The sequence below is a fragment of the Rhyacophila brunnea genome, unplaced genomic scaffold, assembly GCF_057557595.1.
Source record: "Rhyacophila brunnea isolate RB1 unplaced genomic scaffold, BYU_Rbru_1.0 scaffold_23, whole genome shotgun sequence".
In the NCBI taxonomy this organism is placed as follows: Eukaryota; Metazoa; Arthropoda; class Insecta; order Trichoptera; family Rhyacophilidae; genus Rhyacophila; species Rhyacophila brunnea.
The window spans coordinates 2,080,136-2,101,055 of record NW_028232893.1 but is presented as its reverse complement, the minus strand read 5'-3'; the positions used below and the strand labels follow the sequence as shown (position 1 = coordinate 2,101,055).

The window sequence follows — 20,920 nt, the reverse complement described above, 5'->3', positions numbered from 1 at the left end:
CAGGCGACTTTTTTACTATTAGAGCAAATTTGTCGTGTCTGTTTATCTTACTTATTTGGTTGACTCGCCACGCCGGGCCCCCAATGAGACCGGGCCCCCAGGCTATAGTCCTGTCAGCCCCCCTCTTGTGGGGGCCATGATCAGCAGATTAGCTTAAATTATTTCCCAACTTTTTCACAGTAGTGTAAATAAACACTAATTCTGTTAATTTACTATATAGGTAAGTATATGGAAATACCGAAAATATAAAGTTTGAAAAGTAATATCTACGTAATTATTTTTTTTTATAATTTAAATAGCGACAAGGAAAAGGTTGGAAAGCACTGCATTCGATAATAGATATTATGTAGGTGGATGGGCAGTCATTCATAATATAGCCATTATTAATCAACGGCCATTCATTCAATACAAAATGATTAATTTATAATATTATGACCTTGTCCAATATATCGATATTTTTCTTTGATTTTTTTTACAAATATAAAAAACCCATCATTTGCATATTTTCTCGATAATTTTAAAAACAAACGAGCATCTCAAATTTTATGACACACACTGATATTTCACGCGAACAAAACTAATTGCCAATATTATATTTTTTTAAATGCCTTTATCCAGTGACGTCTCTAGAGGAAATGCCGCCCCATTTTTATACATCATTAGATTCTTTCCTCACTCCAATATCTAACCCTTTACTGCATGATTTTTTTTTTTTGAAAAATTTTATTTTTTCTTGGTGTCAAAATGCCTTGTAAATGATGGAAAAATAATGAAAAAATTATTTTTTGAAAATATCATTAAATTTTGTATGTTACTGCGTGGTGTCGCAGATTTACGACATTTGGAAATCATACATTTTAGTATGACAAAATACAAAACCAAATGAAAACAATTATAAAAAACTAATGTACACACCTTATTTGATGTGTAGATATTTTTATTCAACCAATTTCAATCTTCTGTATATTTTTTTTTATTTATTTACAAATGCGGATTTTCGCGTACATACGAATTCGTCAACTGTCAAAGCAGAAATTCAGAGACTATAATGCAGAAATGCTTTATTTCTTGAAATGTCCAAACAAAATCGGTAAAGTAGGATGTTTATGGTAAAACAGTTTTCTAGGCATCGAAAAAGGATATTATTTGATAATTTACACAGATGGGATTGGCTATATCAAAATAGTTTGAAATGTCGCAAATTTGCGACACTATGCAGTAAAGGGCTAAGAAATGTGTTGTATGAGAATACATTACTAACTAACAAAATATATACCACTAAATCTAATTTAAATGCCATCTCTACTTCAATAGATAATATTGCGAGTCCACGGTTTCATATTATTTAAAAATACACCTGAAAACTTTTAAAACCCGCGAATGACTGTCAAAAATATTTGGATAAATTAATTAGGTAAGTATGTACGAATCCATAATTCAAATACCTATAATTCGCAAATCTGCACATATCATTACTGGTCATCAAGGACGTGGCGTCCAAGAACAACGGAAGTAAACTAGACACCGCGAAACCCTGGGAAAAATTACAGTCCTGTTAAACCTTTTATGTTAATTAGTAGCAGAGATGCCAACCGTACTATAATTATAGTACTTACAATACTATAATTCTAATTACGCGAAAAATGTAAAATACTATAATTGTACGCCGAATATACCAAAATACTATAATTTTAATGGATCGAAGACGAAAACTGTTTATGTACTATATATTTTTTAGAAATACTATAGTTTTTACGCCTTTGTACTATAATCAGCATAGAAAATGATGACAACACTGATTAGTAGGTACATTTTGTTTCCAACCAGTGAGCTGAATTTTTTAATGGAAAGATATTTCCGTTATTACTAGGTTTAGGTACCTATTTCTATAATTTATTATGTCTAATGATTCTCTTCAATTTGCCGCCCTTCGAGTAACTGCCGCCCCCAAGCGATGCTCGATCTGCCTACCCCCACGGGACGGCACTGCCTTTGTCTACCGAGAAAATGTCCAAAGACAATATTGAATATAGTATGTAGGTATTGTAATATGTTATTTTTTTTGCCTTACCAAAATATAATAATATAAAATACGAGGAAGTAAAAGACACGTGGGCGTGTTGATAAATCACGCACCTTGAAAATAAATTGAAATTTTGGCATTCGGCTTAATTTGTTTTTAATATCAGGGATAGGCGATACTTTAGAATAAAGTGCATTGAAGAGAACCATATAATATTATGAAAGTTGAGCTGAAAACGGTCTTACTCAGGAGCGCACTGGATGGAAGAGGGGTTTCGGGTCCGATGTACAACAACTCACGGTGAACTGTGATACTGCATACGTACATACTGCCAGTGACGTCCCTAGACAAAATACCGCCCCTAGGCAGCGTCAAAATGCCACCTGATTATGCAGTATTTATTATTATTATCTTTTCATGACTTCAATAATATCTAAGAAATATATTAAGTATTATATACTTACCACAAAATTTAATTAAAATGTCATCTCTACTTCAATAGACAATATTGCGAGTCCACGGTTTCAGATACATTTAAAAATACACCTGACAACTTTCAAAACTCGCGAATGACTTTCAAAAATATTTGGATAAATTAGGTACATAAGTAAGTAGGTACTAGGTACCTACTATAATTCTAATATAATTCGCAAATCTGCACGTGTCATTGCTGGTCATCAAGAAGCGATGTCCAAAGACGACGGAAGTAAACTGCACATCGCGAACCCGAAGAAAAAAATACAGTCCTGTTAAACCGTGTATGCTAATAATTAATAGGTACATTTTATTCCCAACCAGTGAGCTGAATTTTTTAATGGAAAGATTTATTTCCGCTATTACTAAGTTTAGGTACCTATTCCTATATGGGTATATTTATTGATTCTCCTCGATTTGCCGCCCTTCGAGTAACTGCCGTCCCAAAGCGACGCTCAATCTGCCTACCCCCACGGGACGTCACTGCATACTGCATGTAAGTGTACAAATAAAATGAGGGAATATTATATAAAACAATTTTAGAGGAGAACTATTGAACATAATTAAATAAGATTATCTTGGATTTGTTTGCAATGTATTTATTGATCTCGACCGGACTCGCACACAAGAGGGGTTTTTTCGGGTCCTGACCTCCCCAGAAACGGAAAAAATACAAATGACTTAGGTACATGGAATATTAGGTACTTAATTCATATATTTTTTCGTCAGGACATCATGAGTGAGGATTGGGACTGGATGATTTACTGTCGAACAACCTTCTCAATAGACTGGCTCCACTCATCTCGGTATTCTACGACGTGTAAGGTATATGGCCACTGGAGTGGTACTCATGTACAATTATCTGGGGCATACGATGTCTGCTTTAATATATCGCGTCGTGTCTGAAAGTCAAGCCAGCGCGGACAACACAAACGGACACTGACAATCCTTATAATTATGACTGCTGTGACTATTTTTACAACGTTTTTATTATCTCGTATTCTTGTTTGTCCGGTGGTCGATTGTGCAATACAAATCTTGCAATCGATTTTTAACTAACTTCCCGACTAGCTAGACATTTGAAACTTTTAGAATATATCTGAACACGATGCCAATGCATTCTTTTAATACTTTTAGCCATCTTTAAGTAGAATTGAATTCATTTTCAGTTAATTCTGTTTTGTATGAAAAGTTATTTCGGAAGAAATCCGTAATCCAATCAACTGGTATTGGTTTCTAAGAGTCGAGCCACACCGGGCGACTCTGGTCTGGTGCGTTACTATGGATATCAAAATGACATTTCAGTATTCTATATTATTGTTTGTTTGTTGCAAAATAGCAAAAAAATGATTTGTTGACAATTGCCCTATTTGTCCTAAATTGTTAATAAATAGGATTGTCAAGTTTATATGATTCAACAGAAAATTTAAAAACGTGGTAAGTATATAAAAAGTCCTTTTTATCTTGTAATTATTATAAAACTAAAATGTCGATACTTTAGAATAAAGCCACCGCATTGTCGGCTTCATAGACTTATCAGCTTCATGACTATATTTCCGATACAACATTTCACGGTGAAGTGTGAAACGGCGAACTGGATACGTACAAATTTCCGGACACGATTTCAAAGTACCACCTAGGTATATCAATAAATTGTGAATGATAGAATGCACTGCGGAGTCTGGCGCAATCTACCTCGCCACCGATCTTAGATTAAAGAATAAAAATAGTGGGTATATTAATAATAAATATATTACAAAAAACTGCTTATTACTCTGTATTCATAATAATAGACAATAATTATTATTGATAATAGTTTAGTTCCCAGAAACTCATGTGTAAACATACGGATATATTTTTGGCAGTCTATTTTGTTTTCTTTATCAATCTGTTTAATAAATAAGTATTGTCTATTTTTGTCTACCACGCAACTAATGCAATAATCAACAAAATGCATTACTTACATATTTACTTGCAACAGCTATTAATAATATATGTAATTGCGATTCTGAATCAACTAAAAATATTAACGTAAACAATTAACTACATCAAGCGCTTTACAATACCTTGCTGCAGCTACTCGCCAGTGACGTCCCTACACAAAATGCCGCCACATTTTTTGTATACTGTACTTTATATCATCCTTTCATGACTCCAATATCTAAGAAATGTGTTGTATGGATACATTACTACTATACCTATATACAACAAAATCTAATTTAAACGCCATCTCTGCTTCAATAGACAATATTGCTAGTTTACGGATTCAGATAGGTAGGTACATTTAAAAATTCACTTGACAACTTTCAAAACTCGCGAGTGGCTGACAAACATATTTGGATAAATTTTAAACTAGGTATACACGTGTCATTGCTGTTCACCAAGAACGTGGCGTCCAAGGACAACGGAAGTAAACTAGACATCGCAAACCCGACAAAAAAATCCTGTTAAAACTTTAATAGTACCTAATTAATACATTTTGTTTCCAACCAGTGAGCTGATTTTTTTAATGGAAAGATATTTCCGTTATTACCAAGTTTATGTAGCTATTTCTATATATACCAAGTGATTCTCCTCGATTTGCCGCTCTTTGGGTAACTGCCTCCCCCAAGCGACGCTCAATCTGCCTACCCCCACGGGACGTCACTGTTACTCGCTCACATAACAGTAAAAGCATAGCATACTACATCCTTGATCACATCGAGGCCAAGAAAAATAGAGGGGAGACATATTATGCCTTCAATGGATCCCATCGCACATGAGTATTGAGGGCAATGAAAGGGCGGATGATCTGGCAAAGGAAGCTGGACATTCAGGGATGCCATATCAGTGGATACCAGAAATTCTGGACTGGAATGAGGCTAAAGTCCATTCTACCATCTCCACAGTTGATGCTCTGATTTCTAGAGTATCCTTTCAAGAGAAATGAGCTTAATCTGATACTGAAGCTAAGAACAGGTCACACAATAGGTAAAAGATTTGATGTCCTCATGGGAAGAAACGGTTCGCAGCTCTGCGATGAATGTGATGTTTTGGAAGACATTGTACATATAGCAGTACAATTCCCTAAATATGAACGACACAGAGTACAGCTTCAAATTGCGGATATCTTTGAAAATTTCGACGAATTGAAAAGTGCCCTGGCGGTGGGTAAGACGGAAGAGCTTGGCAAAATTGTAAAGTTCTTTAACAGAATTATTGGAGTAAGGACCTGATCCAGCGGATCCTCTTCTATAATATGAGAAGAGGCGATATGACAGCGGAACGCAGTCAAATCCACGGTAGAATCATAAAAAAATCTTCCCTTTTGTTTTCTTTTTATTACGACTCATGCAGTCATGAATGCGCATTACTCGATTGGGCCCAATCAATCCAATCGCTATAGCACCTTTCAAATAATCCTTTTTGACATTGCGAATGATATTGTATCGTGATGATTTAAGATTTTCCGAAAAAAGGCTTAAAGCCATAGTATATACCTAGTTATCTACGTAATTTGTTTTCTAGGGATTACACTGTCACGATTATATCGTCACCTCAATACTATAACTAAATAACTAATTGATTTTCACAATTTCTGAGTTAGCTATTGAATATGATTCTACATTTTTTTCCATCACTAAAAAAATGATAAAACTAGGTAAGTCAGAAGTTAATGGGAACTATATTAATTTTGTGTTTGAAAATATTAGACAACTTTAAAACCATAAATGCATTAAACAAAAAATAAAATAATATATCTTCAATATTTTTTCATACAATTGAACATTATTTAATAATTATTCCCAATTAGACAAGCACGATTTGCCATTTTTATTTTACAACGTTTTTATTATGTCGTATTCTTATATGTCCGCTGGTTGTTTGTCCGGTACAAATCTTGCAATCGATTTTCAACTAACTTCCCGACTAGCTAGACATTTGAAACTTTTAGAATATATCAGAACACGATGCCAATGCATTTTTTAATACTTTTAGCCATTTTTAAGTAGAATTAAATTCATTTTCAGTTAATTCTGTTTTGTACGAAAAGTTATTTCGGAAGAAATCCGTAATCCAATCCACTATTATTGGTTGCTAAGGGGGTGGTCCTAGCAACTAAATTATTAATATATACGAGCGTTACTATGGAAATCAATATGAGTGTCAAAATGACATTTTAGTATTATTTCTATCAAATACAATTTTTTTGATCGTTTAAGCTAGTCAAGTCAAGTTTATATGATTCAACAGAAAATTTAAAAACGTCGTAAGTATATAAAAAGTTCTTTTTATCTTGTAATTTAAAAAAAAGTTTTTTTGCCTAGATTTAATTATGATAATCAAGTAAAATTTAAATTTCATTTTCCCAACAATGACCAAATCAGAGTTATCTAGTTGTAGTATTGAGGGGATGAAATTAAATATGATAGTCATTCTTAGGCACACAATACATTTATTCATTCTTGTGTAAAAAAATGTATTAGCAATAGGTACCTACTAAAATTCATATGTTTTCACATCTTCAAAAATGACCCGTAATTATAACTAATGTAGATTGCACATATTATGTCACCAGTATTCACGTATGCAGCTAGGGCTAGTGAGACCATAATCTATCCATGGATTCAGTGACGTCCCTAGATAAAATGCCGCCCCTAGGCAGCGCCAAAATGCCGTCCCATTTTTATACAGTATTTTTTATCATCCTTTCATAACTCTAATATCTAATAAATCTCTTGTATGGATACAACACTAACAAAATATATAGGTACCACTAATACATACAAAATTAAATTTAGATATAAAAAGCGAATAAATAATGCCCAAATCATCAGAGTCTGAGATTATATGTGGTTCATATTTTACATACATTTGGTTTGAACCATTAAATTTAGCAATACACAGATTTATTATTTCCACATCATTTTTACTATGCTATTATTGTAGGCATGTAAACAAAATAATTTTAGGTATGTCTATATATACCAAATAATTCTCTTCGATTTGCCACCCTTCGAGTAATTGCCGCCCCCAAGCGACGCTCAATCTGCCTACCCCCATGGGACGTCACTGCATGGATTAACCCCAGCTTATGATGAACATCAGGATCGAGAATACTAATCTCGAAATCGAAATTGAACACTTTGTCCCGAATTGCAGTCCCTAGTTGCAATGATATCCCTAGAGAAAATGGCGACCTATTTTCTATCATGCGAGCACGTGTCATTTCTGGTCATCAAGGGCAACGGAAGTAAACTAGACATCGCGAATCCGAAAAAAAAAATACAGTCCTGTTAAACTTTTTATGTCAATCCCGACCATGTCCGATCCTAATACCTCTACAGGGTGGAGGTTTGTTTTAACAGATTTTGTTTTTACGAGAAATGGATGTCAGCCACTTGCTCAACCTATTAGGTCCATACTCTGACTCGTGCACACATTGAAAAACAATATGTATACTTGCCAGACCCAGGATTAGAACCTGGAACCCACGACACTATATACCGACGCTTAAGGCGTGCGGCCATCGTGTGATTAATTAATACATTTATTTCCAATTATTGAACTGATTTTTTTATGGAAAGATATTTTCGTTATTAATAAGTTTAGGTAGTTATTTCTATATATATATATACGAAATGATTCTCGTCGATTTGCCGCCCTTCGAGTAACTGCCGCCTCCAAGCGACGCTCAATATGCCTACCCCCATGGGACGTCACTGCATGGATTAACCCCAGCTTATGATGAACATCAGGATCGAGAATACTAATCTCGAAATCGAAATTGAACACTTTGTCCCGAATTGCAGTCCCTAGTTGCAATGATATCCCTAGAGAAAATGGCGACCTATTTTCTATCATGCGAGCACGTGTCATTTCTGGTCATCAAGGGCAACGGAAGTAAACTAGACATCGCGAATCCGAAAAAAAAAATACAGTCCTGTTAAACTTTTTATGTCAATCCCGACCATGTCCGATCCTAATACCTCTACAGGGTGGAGGTTTGTTTTAACAGATTTTGTTTTTACGAGAAATGGATGTCAGCCACTTGCTCAACCTATTAGGTCCATACTCTGACTCGTGCACACATTGAAAAACAATATGTATACTTGCCAGACCCAGGATTAGAACCTGGAACCCACGACACTATATACCGACGCTTAAGGCGTGCGGCCATCGTGTGATTAATTAATACATTTATTTCCAATTATTGAACTGATTTTTTTATGGAAAGATATTTTCGTTATTAATAAGTTTAGGTAGTTATTTCTATATATATATATACGAAATGATTCTCGTCGATTTGCCGCCCTTCGAGTAACTGCCGCCTCCAAGCGACGCTCAATATGCCTACCCCCATGGGACGTCACTGCATGGATTAACCCCAGCTTATGATGAACATCAGGATCGAGAATACTAATCTCGAAATCGAAATTGAACACTTTGTCCCGAATTGCAGTCCCTAGTTGCAATGATATCCCTAGAGAAAATGGCGACCTATTTTCTATCATGCGAGCACGTGTCATTTCTGGTCATCAAGGGCAACGGAAGTAAACTAGACATCGCGAATCCGACAAAAAAAATACAGTCCTGTTAAACCTTTTATGTCAATCCCGACCATGTCCGATCCTAATACCTCTACAGGGTGGAGGTTTGTTTTAACAGATTTTGTTTTTACGAGAAATGGATGTCAGCCACTTGCTCAACCTATTAGGTCTATACTCTGACTCGTGCACACATTGAAAAACAATATGTATACTTGCCAGACCCAGGATTAGAACATGGAACCCACGACACTATATGCCGACGCTTAAGCCGTGCGGCCATCGTGTGATTAATTTATACATTTTATTTCCAATTATTGAACTGATTTTTTTATGGAAAGATATTTTCGTTATTACTAAGTTTAGGTATTTATTTCTATAAAGACCAAATGATTCTCCTCGATTTGCCGCCCTTCGAGTAACTGCCACCGCAAACGACGCTCAATACGCCTATCCCCACAGAACGTCACTGCCTAGTTGCCAAGCGTCATCGCGCATCAATGTCCGTGATCAATTTCCAACAAATAATTAATGTAATGGCATACAAGGTCAACGCAGTTTAAAAAAATATATATAAGTATGAAAGTTGTTAATCCTCTATTATTATTTACTAAAAAATGACTATGGTTAAAATACACAAGTTTTATTTATTTTATTATACTGATCAAATTTGCATAGCGTAATAAATTTAAAAAAAAATCATCAAATGTCATGTTGGGTTTTTTTTTCAGTTTTCACAGAAAAGCGAAAATCTCAGAAATATTTTATTGCAGACGTTTATGTCCATTCGTACCAAGATAGAATTATAACTAGCCATGTTTTTTTTTAAATTATTAATTTACATAAGCTTATGTCAATACCACAATGAATTAAATAATATTAGAACATTATTCATAGACAAATTTTTCAGTAGATTAGTATCACACATCCAAATGTGGAATTATTAAGAAAAGGCATAATGTTCAATAATTTATAAAACTTTGACAACACATTGAAGAATACTTTTTTCACTTTCATTAAACCTATTTTTGCGTAGGATTCACACACACAAAGAAAATTGGATTATAAATAGAGCCTTATACATACGTAATGTCTGTTTATAATAATTATGACAAATTAAATTATTTAGCAATCGTATAAAGTATAGTTAAGTAAGTTAAGTTGGTAAACTGCACAAATATTAACATTGTTCAGTTGTCATTTCGATTATATTATGCAAAATGGCTGTTATTGTTTACGTTCCTTGTGTTTACTTATTCGAGTGCTGTTATAAACGGTTTTAAAGAATTTTGCAATTAAATATTTATCTGCAATCATTTGTAGCTAACTTAATGAGTTGACCAGCCAGTGGCGAAGGGTGGAGGTAGACTGTTAAGATACGACATAAATAGTGTACACAAAATTTCGACAATCATATGTGTTTGTTTGCATTGAAGACTACAAATTGTAGATAGTGTTGGTTATTTTTTTTAAATTCAATTAAGCCCTGCCTAAACCAACCCATAGGAGTTTTGATATACTTTGGCCGATACAACAAAATTGTGCATACTTTTTTATTCATACTACTTATTTGTTTTCGTTGGATTAAGAATACGTATTACACATAGGTATTCTTTGTTAATTTGCTGGCACTTTGCATTAAAATAAACTCAGTCAGAGCTCACTTTGAGCGTAGCAACCTACGTCTTTGGCATCTTCTCCCAGGACACTCCCAGTCCAATTGTTTCAGATGCTTCACATCACCAATTGTAGGGTCCCGCACTACACTTGATTAAGACTGAGTGTGGTGCGGGGCGGGTTTCGGTGGTGGGCGCTTAACTTCAATGTTGGTTAATTTTTTTAAAATTCATTAAACCCTGCCTAAACCATACTATAATAGATTAAAATATTATTCTATCTATAAACCATAAAGCCTCAATTACGTTGAGCTTCTTTACGAGCTGTTTATTGGCGAATTTAAAAGCGGGCGATTCAGCTACTGCGATTTGATGATTACACACAAAACTTTCCATTCGCTGAGAAGCCACAAGCCAGTGACTATTTTGACGGAACGTAGTTCGTTTTTTTTACCGGTAGGTTGGTACTGCGCTCTACTGCGCAGACGCAGTAGGCCCACATGCCGGCGAGTAGCGTGTAAAGTTGACCGGCTTTCAACTTTTATCGGTAGAGTCAAGAGTGTTTACAACCTGCTTATTAGCTTATTTGATGATTACACTGGGCGACTTTACAGGCAGATTGTAAATTCGCCAATAAACAGCTCGTAAAGAAGCTCAATGTAATTGAGGCTTAATAGATGATAGTCAAAAATATTTTTATTTTAGATATTTTATAATATAGGTAGGTATTGAATACTATTTATTTATTTATTATGGCTTGGTTTGGGCAGGGCATAGTGAATTTGAAAAAACTAATCAACATCATCACTGTAATATTATGTATCTTTTATTCAATGAAAACAAGTAAGTATGACTGAAAAGGTGTGTACCATTTTTGTCGGATCGCCAATAGCATACCCAAACTATTATGGTTTGGTAAGGCAGGGTTTAATTGAAGTTTAAGTAATATTTTTAGCCTCATATCGATTAATACAATATTACGAGAATTTCTTTTATAGTGTTAACGGTCAATTCATGGTGGAATTGCATTGATAATGTCCCTTTGAGGAGGACGAAACCGGTCCAAAATTTAATTAACAAAGTGGAATAAGTACTATAAAAACTGTGTTTTATTTAATTAAACAAATAATTAATCAAATAATATTACGAGAATTCATTATCAATTGCGAAAAAGTACTTGTAAGACTTAGATTAGGTAATACATAGAGCAAAAAAGGGTTAACTGTAGCCATGCCCCCCACATCCTGAAGCGGGCCCCCAGGCTAGGATCTTTGGCAGGCCCCCCTACCTAACGCTAAGGATAAAGGCAGTGTGATGCTCCACAGTAGCGTTTTCCAAATGGAGTACGCGTTAAAATTAATGTGTATATTTAGTGTTTTTTTTTTTTTTTAATATTTCAATACATCCATTTGAATTAAGGAGTTGTCGAATATCGATACACAAATAAAAATTGTGTGGTACAAACACTTAATTTTAAATAATATTATTGAAGAAAAATAGCGCGCGCAGGCGACTTTTTTTTTTACTAGATATTAGAGAGAATTTGTGATGTGTACTTATTTATATCACTTATCTGGTCGACTCACCACGCCAGGCCTTTCCTGAGCCCGGGCCCCCAGGCTAGAACCCTGTCAGCTCCCCCTTTGTGGGGGCCAAGACTATAGCTGTTTTTAATTTATGAAGTAGGCAGGTATATATTATTTTGAATGTTTATTTTAATTTAAAAAAAAATCCTTCTAGCGTTCCGCCAAATATATAGATTGAAAATCTCTACCATTTGTACAAGATTTCTAATTCTTATTCTTCATCACAAATCCCTGATTTTTTGTGGTGGACTTAATGTCTCACCCGGATAACATCTCAATTTTGTTTCGTGTGGGGCGTCTCTTAGATTTCCTTATCCGCGAAACGTTTATTTAGCATTTAACAATTAATGCGTGGTGTCTGACATCCCGGAAGCGTAGATAAACGATTTTATCTAATAATAATTGTTACCAACGGCTGGTATTGCCATCCTATTAAAAATAAGGCTCATATTAATAAAATTACCTTCCGCCGTGGGTTGCCACAAGACCAAAAGTGGAATCGCCCACAACACTGCTCTCGCCATGGTCATCTGGAATTAAAACAAGAAAAACTCATTAAGTACATTAATATATTATAGGTAGTATTTGCTAATTTTCTATCTGTTGTTCTCGGTGACATTTAGTTATGCAGGTCTAATCAGTGGCGGACTAAGGCCTAGTCGCCCTAGTCAATGGTGTCATGTAGGTGCCGGGCTTCAATTAAAAAGAGCAACAAAATAAATTCTTAAGTGTTTCATGTATGAGGAAGTAAGGACGCATCCCTATTATCTTGATTATGGTAAAGTCTACTACTATCAGTAGCGAAGGGTGAAGGTAGGCTGTTAAGATCCGATATAAATAGTGCACATTAAACTTTGTTAGTCATACGTATTTGTGTTTATTGAACTAAGACTACAGTTTACATATTATGGTATCGGTTAGTTTTTAAAAATCAATTAAACCCTGCCTAAACCAAACCATAATTTTTGGGTATATTTTGAGCGACACGACAAAATTGTGCACACTTTTTCATTCATACTTATTTGTTTTCGTTGGATTGTATTGTTGGATTTGTCAGTGTATGATTGCCTTTTGGTGAGTGCACACAGCGCCTGAAGATGCCGAAAGGCGAAACCCGGGTCGCAAAAAATGACTCAAATGAAATAGTACAAAACTTAAATCCATTAGAATTTAAATTCAAATTCCATCAAGTAGGTACCTTCGGTCGATAGTGTTGATATTAAAAATAACTTTGTAACTATGGTGACGAATTCATTTTGCAGACTATGTAATTTATAATATGTAACAACCGTTTCATTTCGGGTCTAGGACGATTTGGCGCTGGGACAACTGGACGCCACGCAATTCGAAATTAAATAGACGTTAGGTACTTATAGGCACTTAAAAAAATATATAGTTCCAACGAAAAAAGAGTTTTTTTATTTTATATAAAGCCTTAGGCATGGTAATTCTCAAAAAAACATTATTTTAAGAGTAAAATGAATTAAAACTACTAAGTAGTAGATAGAAACTGATTACTCCTCGTCTACGTTCTGTATAGGTGCGGCGTCCAATTGTCCTGGCGTCCAGTTGTCCCATTCCCCTAATTTCTAGGCCCCTAACCCCAGGACGTATTCTGAGTTCAAACATATGTTTGGCTCCATAACAAAGGCTACAGCCGATTATGTTTCTCCCTATGTGGTCAATTCCCCTAGTCCAGGGTCGGCAGAAGCGGCTCTTTGCATAGACGTTTGCGGTTCTTCAGACATAAATTCCAATTTCGACACAAATGCTGGTTCACACCAGAAGTAGTTAATAGATTTTAAAAGCAAGGAACTATGGAGCAACAAATCCACAGATCTGACCAGCCGCTTGGAAGAAATTGAAAGAGAGAAATCAAATTTGATTTCTCAACACAAGTGGACAGCTATAAAACAACTGCCTAAAATAGAAACAATAATATTTGATACATGGAATAAATGCCTGAAACATATGACGTATTGAAAAAAACTATCTTTTGGTCTTTGGCTCTACATATATATGCGACCATTCTCCATATTCATCCATATAAATATCGACTGTGTTTAGGAAAAAGGGCGTAACCCTCGATTTTTCGAAAAGTGCTTTTATTAGATATTAACAATGTATACAACTAAATACATGTTCTGTAAAAAGGAAGTAAGCCACAAATGCCGGTTTATTATCTAAATTCAGGTTTTAATTGAGCTTTAATTAAGTTTTAATTTAAGGAAAAAAGCATTTACCCTCAATTTTAATGATTTTCTGTAATAACTTCTTTAATTATTAGTAGATCGAAAAGATATTACACCAAATCATTAATCATCATGCACCCAATGTCATTCAAAAAACGTTTTTTGCCTCTCCTGTAAAATTTGTTCTGTGTGGGTTTCGCCCTTTTTCATAAACACGGTCGATATGTATATTATATATGCGGCTCTGTGGTACCTTTGTTATCATGTTTCCTTGACAATTTTGCTCTTCTCGCTTGACAAACTGCCGACTCTTGCCCCAGTCCACCACTGCACGTCTTATAATATAAGGCTTATATTAAAATAATAAAATTATGATATAATACATATTTTTCGTGTGGGTTGCCGCAGGACAAAATTATACAATAGTAGAGGTCGTCGCTAATCTAATAATTATTATTATTTAACATTCGCAATGCCTTATAAAGAATGCCAGACAGTGATGGGGAACTCGCCCAACTTTTTGTTTGCCTTTTCTGACTATAAAAATATTCATTTTCAATAACATTCACGGACTGGTGAGTTCATACAACAAGCACTACTATTATTATATGAGGTTTTGATACATCCTACATTTAATATTCTAAAGTATTTAATTTGGTTAATGTAAAGTGTACGTAAAACATTTCAGCGTGGCACAGTTTGCCGTGAGCTTTTTATCATAAACTATACGGTCTCCAATTTTATTAGATTCAAATACAATTTTCATAGCTGATTTTGGCAAAATTCATAAATTCAAGAATGAAAACATAGCCTAACAAATAATCCAGTATATCGGCTATTTTTTTGCTGCTGACTTCCTGTAAAGTGGAAAGCGACAAGAATCGTGTTTTATTTAGACATGAATTTTATGTCAGTACTATACAACCCAAAGAGGTTGGACGGTCTTTAACATACGGCCATATATTACCGATACAGCATTTCACGGTGAAGTGTGATAGGCGAACTGCATACGTACAAGTTTGGCACGATTTAATTTGATAGCATTTATGAACATTCAAATTCAAATTTATTTATTTTACATATTATTATAATGAACACGACAAATTATAAATTGAAAGCGATCACGAAAGCACATCGAGTGAACAAGGTTGATAATTCCTATCTTAAAAACTTATAAAACATGGTCCACTTAAACCCTCGCTCTCACATTAGTGGAATATATCGATACGAAGCAATTTGATTGAACATAGTTATTGCCTTCCCAATTGGCATTAATAATGGCAGGTTAGTTCTGCACCTTGTAAAAACTACAGCGTGTAAGTAAGTATGCATCAGAGAAGAGATAGTATCATATGAAACTAAGATATAAAACCTTATAAATGTTTGCTTAGGTTTCTATACTAAAAATTTACTATACTATATTTATTTTCAATACTACCAAGAAAGGCAGAGTTTCCATTTACGTCGCGCACAAGAAGGAAAACATGATAATATATGTAGCTTAGTTCTTTTGCGAGTCTCGTTGTTGGAGGGGCGAGCCCGCTATGTTTGGGGATGACCAGGAGGTGTTGATGGAGAGTGGCCAGGAGGAGAGATGAGAAGTGAATATTTGGTGGTGGTTGCTCTGATGGATGGAGGAGCGAGTTTTATTTACAGTGTAAACAGTAGGTACAAGAGTATGTTACAAGATCGTTATGTTACAATACTTTGTTATGATATTGTCCCGAGGTCCGAACTCGTGGGACAGGAGCAACTTACACGAAGTTTACTGATCAGACGGAGATTATGATTGATACTAATAGGCATTTAGACTGAGCAACTAATCAACTACGACCTGCTAATTATATGCATGAATATTCGGTAAATTGCGAATCATTGTTGATGAAGTTTGCTATTAAGAAATGTGCTGGCCTCTATTGCACTTCGATGTCACGCGTGTAGTATATTCTGACTGTAGATGCGACTATTGTGGCGATAGTTTAAATGATTTGCTAATTATTACAATGTTGAAATTAGATGACAATGCCCGAGATCATTGACCAACACAGTTCTGACTATATATTAAATTAACAATAGTTATCGTTGTATTAAAATTGTCATTTTTTTTTAATTTTCGCACGTTCAACATCTGCGCCCCTACCAGTGCTGCACCCTTTGCTACGCCACTGATCGCGTTATCTCATACCAAATCTGATTATTCGTAATATTGTGATCTTCCTGTGTACATAATAATATGTATATTAATTATGTATCTAACACTTACAAATGAACAATAATCGATATTCTAATACTCCCACGTGAATGACTGGATAATTTATATTTAAATATTACATTGATAATATTATGACTTCAAATATTGAATATATTATTAAGATTTTAATGTAAATTAATTACAACAAAGAGTTCTCAACAAAGGGAACTTATGACAGTAGCGAAGGGTGGAGGTAGGCTGTTAAGTGCTAAGTTAAGTTAAGCGCCATAAATAGTGCACATAATCTTTGTTAGTCACACGTATTTGTTTTTATTTAACTAAGACTACAATTTTCAGATGGTATTGGTTAGTTTTTAAAAATCAATTGAACCCTGCCTAAACCAAACCATAATAGCTTTGGTATATTTTCGGTCATACGGCAAAATTGTGCAAACTTTTTCATTCATACTTATTTGTTTTCGTTGGATTAAAAATACATATAACACATGTCATATCGTTGGTCCATTTTTTTAAAATTCATTATGCCCCGCCTAACCAAACTATAATAGATAAAAAATATTATTCTATCTATAAAATATCCAATGTTATGTATGATTTAATCGCATAATTTTAGATATTGCAGATAAACGAGTATTTTTTTGCTTTCGCAGGGTTTAATTGAATTTTAAAAACTAACCAATACCATGTTCTGTAAATTGTTGTCTTATTTCAATGAAAATGAATACCTACGTATGACTAACAAAGTTTAGTGTGCAGTATTTATTGCGGATTTTAACAGCCTACATCCACCCTTCGCCACTGACTTGTGAACATTAGTATTACTACAGCTCTTGAGTATCTAATTGAGTGTTGTTAGTGTGATATAATACACTCGTGGGTAGGGATTCCAATCCCGGGATCCCGTACTATTTTCGATACCTATAAAACCCGGGAGTGGTAAACATAATCCCGAAACTTTCGGGATTGATTTTTTTTTATCAATTTTTATGGAAAATAAAATAATAACGAAAATATATAAAATATATAATATAAAAAATACTTTTAATAACTACATTAGAAATAAACTGAGTTTGAACGAAGTTTGATTAATTACCCATGTGTTGCCAATTCATTTTATTTTTTCACATAAATTAATAAAAATGAGAAAGATTGGAAAAAAAAATGCTTCGCACTTTTAAGAAAGTGAGTCCACCACGATTTCATACGTTTTACGACAGTTTCATATTTGGCTGACTAGATTTATGAAGCGAAAAGGTCAAAAACCATGATTTACTTCACTATTTTTAATCTCGCTTACCCATTCATTAAGTTTTTACTATCAGAAACAGCAATCTCATATAATAAATGTAAACACTAAACACAATAATATTGATTCTACGAAATTTTATAAATTAAATTATTTAGATTTGTAAATAGTTTAACATAAATTAAAAATTCCATATAATATTTACGATCCGTGCTATGAATTTGAGAAATAGAATAAATTAATCAAGAAACATTTAGTTAGACGTTTCTACCAAAAAATGTTATTCTGGAAACCCACTGGTCACAGGGGGAATCATCGAATAATAAATAACCATTTTTTGCTGCCTTACGCAATCGTAACAACATAAGAAAAAACTAAAAAAAATAACACTTCATGCTTTGGTATTACTTCGGGCATATTATTCAGAATAATGTTTTAATTACTTACATCTTCAATTTTTTCTAATTGAACTTGTATTTGTATTTGTTATCTTTTCATAAATAAATACAACTGTTTTACTCTCACATTATTATTTATATTACAATATTATTCACTCCATTAAACCTATGTATTTCCACGTACACAATATTAGCAATAAATGTCTTTAATAATATAAATTTAATTATACTAGATTTATTTTTGACCGATTGGATTTTATTGGATTCCCTACTCGTGGGTCCCACGTTGGAATCCTGGGTCTGGCAAGTATACATACCTGTTGTTTTTCAATTTGTGTTCGGAGTCAGAGTATGGACCTAATAGGTTGAGCAAGTAGCTAACATACATTTCTCGTAAAAACAAAATCTGTTAATACAACCTCCACCTTGTGGAGGCCCATATTATGATCGTCGATAGAGTCTATTAGAGATGGGAAAACTGGTCGATTTTGAAGATTAAGTATACTTACTACCAGTATAAAAAATACTTAGTATAGAAAAATACTTGTTCCAAAATATTTACTAGTATTTGGAGTACTATAAAGAGCGTTTGGCGTACGTATGCGACAAAAGTTTCATACTCAACTGAAACTAAAACCAACTCCATTATTAGTATTTGAAATACGTGTCGGCTCAGGGAACTCAGACTGTGTATCGGCTTCAATAGAATCGCTAAAAATACGCTGAGCTCCGCTTGTCGAAAAGTCTCATTTATTATAAAATTTTAAACACATTTTAAATTTATGAGTTGTTTTTCTGCTAGGTTACAATAATATTATTGTTAACAAAAATGAATAACAGTGATTTTTTGATCGATCATATAACAAGCCTAAGCCTGTGCGTCATCTCACCACTGTGCTGCGATACAAAATTTATCACCTATTATTCATACATTCGAACGCAATAGACTAATAAATTAAAATATACCTATATTCAAGTGCTATTTCGTTCGTGGGCATTTAATGTCAATAGTGTTGAAAGTCTACCAACTGGCGAGTGCACAGAACAGCGACTCGCGATGATATCATCACAAGTTTTTTGGAATAAGTTTATTGGGCCACACATACTGAGTATGGGTAGTTTCATCCGAAACTTGAGTACACAAACTGGTGACAGTATTTCCAACTCACCTCTAGAGTCTATATGCAAAGTTGTACCCCGACTTTCGATTTTCGCCGGACCCACTGATCGGGTAACTTCTGCGCATTACTAAAATAGCACTTTCGATTTCAAATGTTTACGGATTCAAAAAAAACGCCTGTTGGTTTTGGCTACTTATATTGATTGGTCTTCTGATTTCCGTTTCCATAAGTCGAAGTTTCCAAGAATACAATTTATTACAATAGTTAAAACTAATGATATATACCTACATAATTATGGAGCATTGATTTTCTTGAATATGACATTATAATGACACCCACAATAAAATTAATATTGTATTATAGACTCAAGAAAACTGCAATACATTAGTAATTAATAATGACTGATATCGATAAATGTGATTTTCTGCAAACCGCCCACAGTGTTCAGTAGTATAATAACATAAATGATTTTAATTTAACAAAGTTTTCTTAATAATGCAATACTTACCACTTATGAACTAGTGCAGAGGCTCAAAAACTAAAATCGACAAATCAAAAATATTTGGTTGGCCTTCTTTTGTAAATATTTTGGTACAGTTCAGTTATGAGGAATACAGCGGAAAACACATTTTTCCCCAAATACAAACACCCGAAATACTGGATTATTTGTTAGATTAACCTAACCAAACCAAACCTAACCTAACCTTAACTAACCCAAACTAAGAAATAATCCAATATATCGGGTATTTTCAAAATGTGTTTTCCGCTGTATTTCCTCATAACCGAACTGTACCAATATTTTCTGTTTTTAAAAAACGTAAGGCAACAAAATAAAAAAATATATTTCATTCTGTAAACTTATCGCACATGTATTAGAAAAGAGACTTAACTCAAAATTTGCAATTATTCAGGAGAGACATTTTAACTTTGATTCGATCAAAACAATGAGACAAAAATAAAATAAAAACAGTTCTGAAGATATTTCTCACATATGCGTACTGGAAAAGCGACGCAAATAAAAAAATGTCACTGTTCAAATTCACACAACGTCAAATAATATGGCCCAGTGGAAAAGTGACACTTGTGAAATCTAGGGATAAAAAAATAAAATACTTAAATTACTTTCGCATATATGCACATTTAGATGGCGCTAGCGAGGTTCCAGTGGTGATGATAACTGAAAATCGACAAATTTTGAGTTAGGTCTCTTGTCTAATACATGTGCGTTATGTTTTTAACTTAGTATACATTATTATTACCCTTATAAATAAACTAAAATATAGCATTTAATTTTTTCACCACGTGATTTATGCAATTGTTTGTTTAAAACAGAATCCTGCAATCTTCGGTCAAATTTTGTGGTGTGAATACGCAAAACAGATGCGATATGGTTGTCTGTTAATTTTGATCTTAAGCAGTGACGTCCCTAGACAGGATGCCGCCCCTAGGCAGCACCAAAATGCCACCCCATTTTTTATACAGTATATATAGTATATTTAAATGCCATCTCTACTTCAATAGACAA

At 34.0% G+C, this 20,920-nt stretch overlaps 1 protein-coding gene across 1 annotated transcript in view; it reads right to left on the bottom strand.

The window, feature by feature from the left end:
* aspr (asperous) overlaps nt 1-20,920 on the bottom strand; it is a 41,360-nt gene that overhangs the window by 16,482 nt on the left and 3,958 nt on the right. Inside the window, exon 2 of the mRNA XM_085950229.1 lies at nt 12,690-12,756. Coding sequence (XP_085806355.1) covers nt 12,690-12,756 — 67 coding nt within the window. The remainder of the gene's footprint in view (nt 1-12,689; nt 12,757-20,920) is intronic.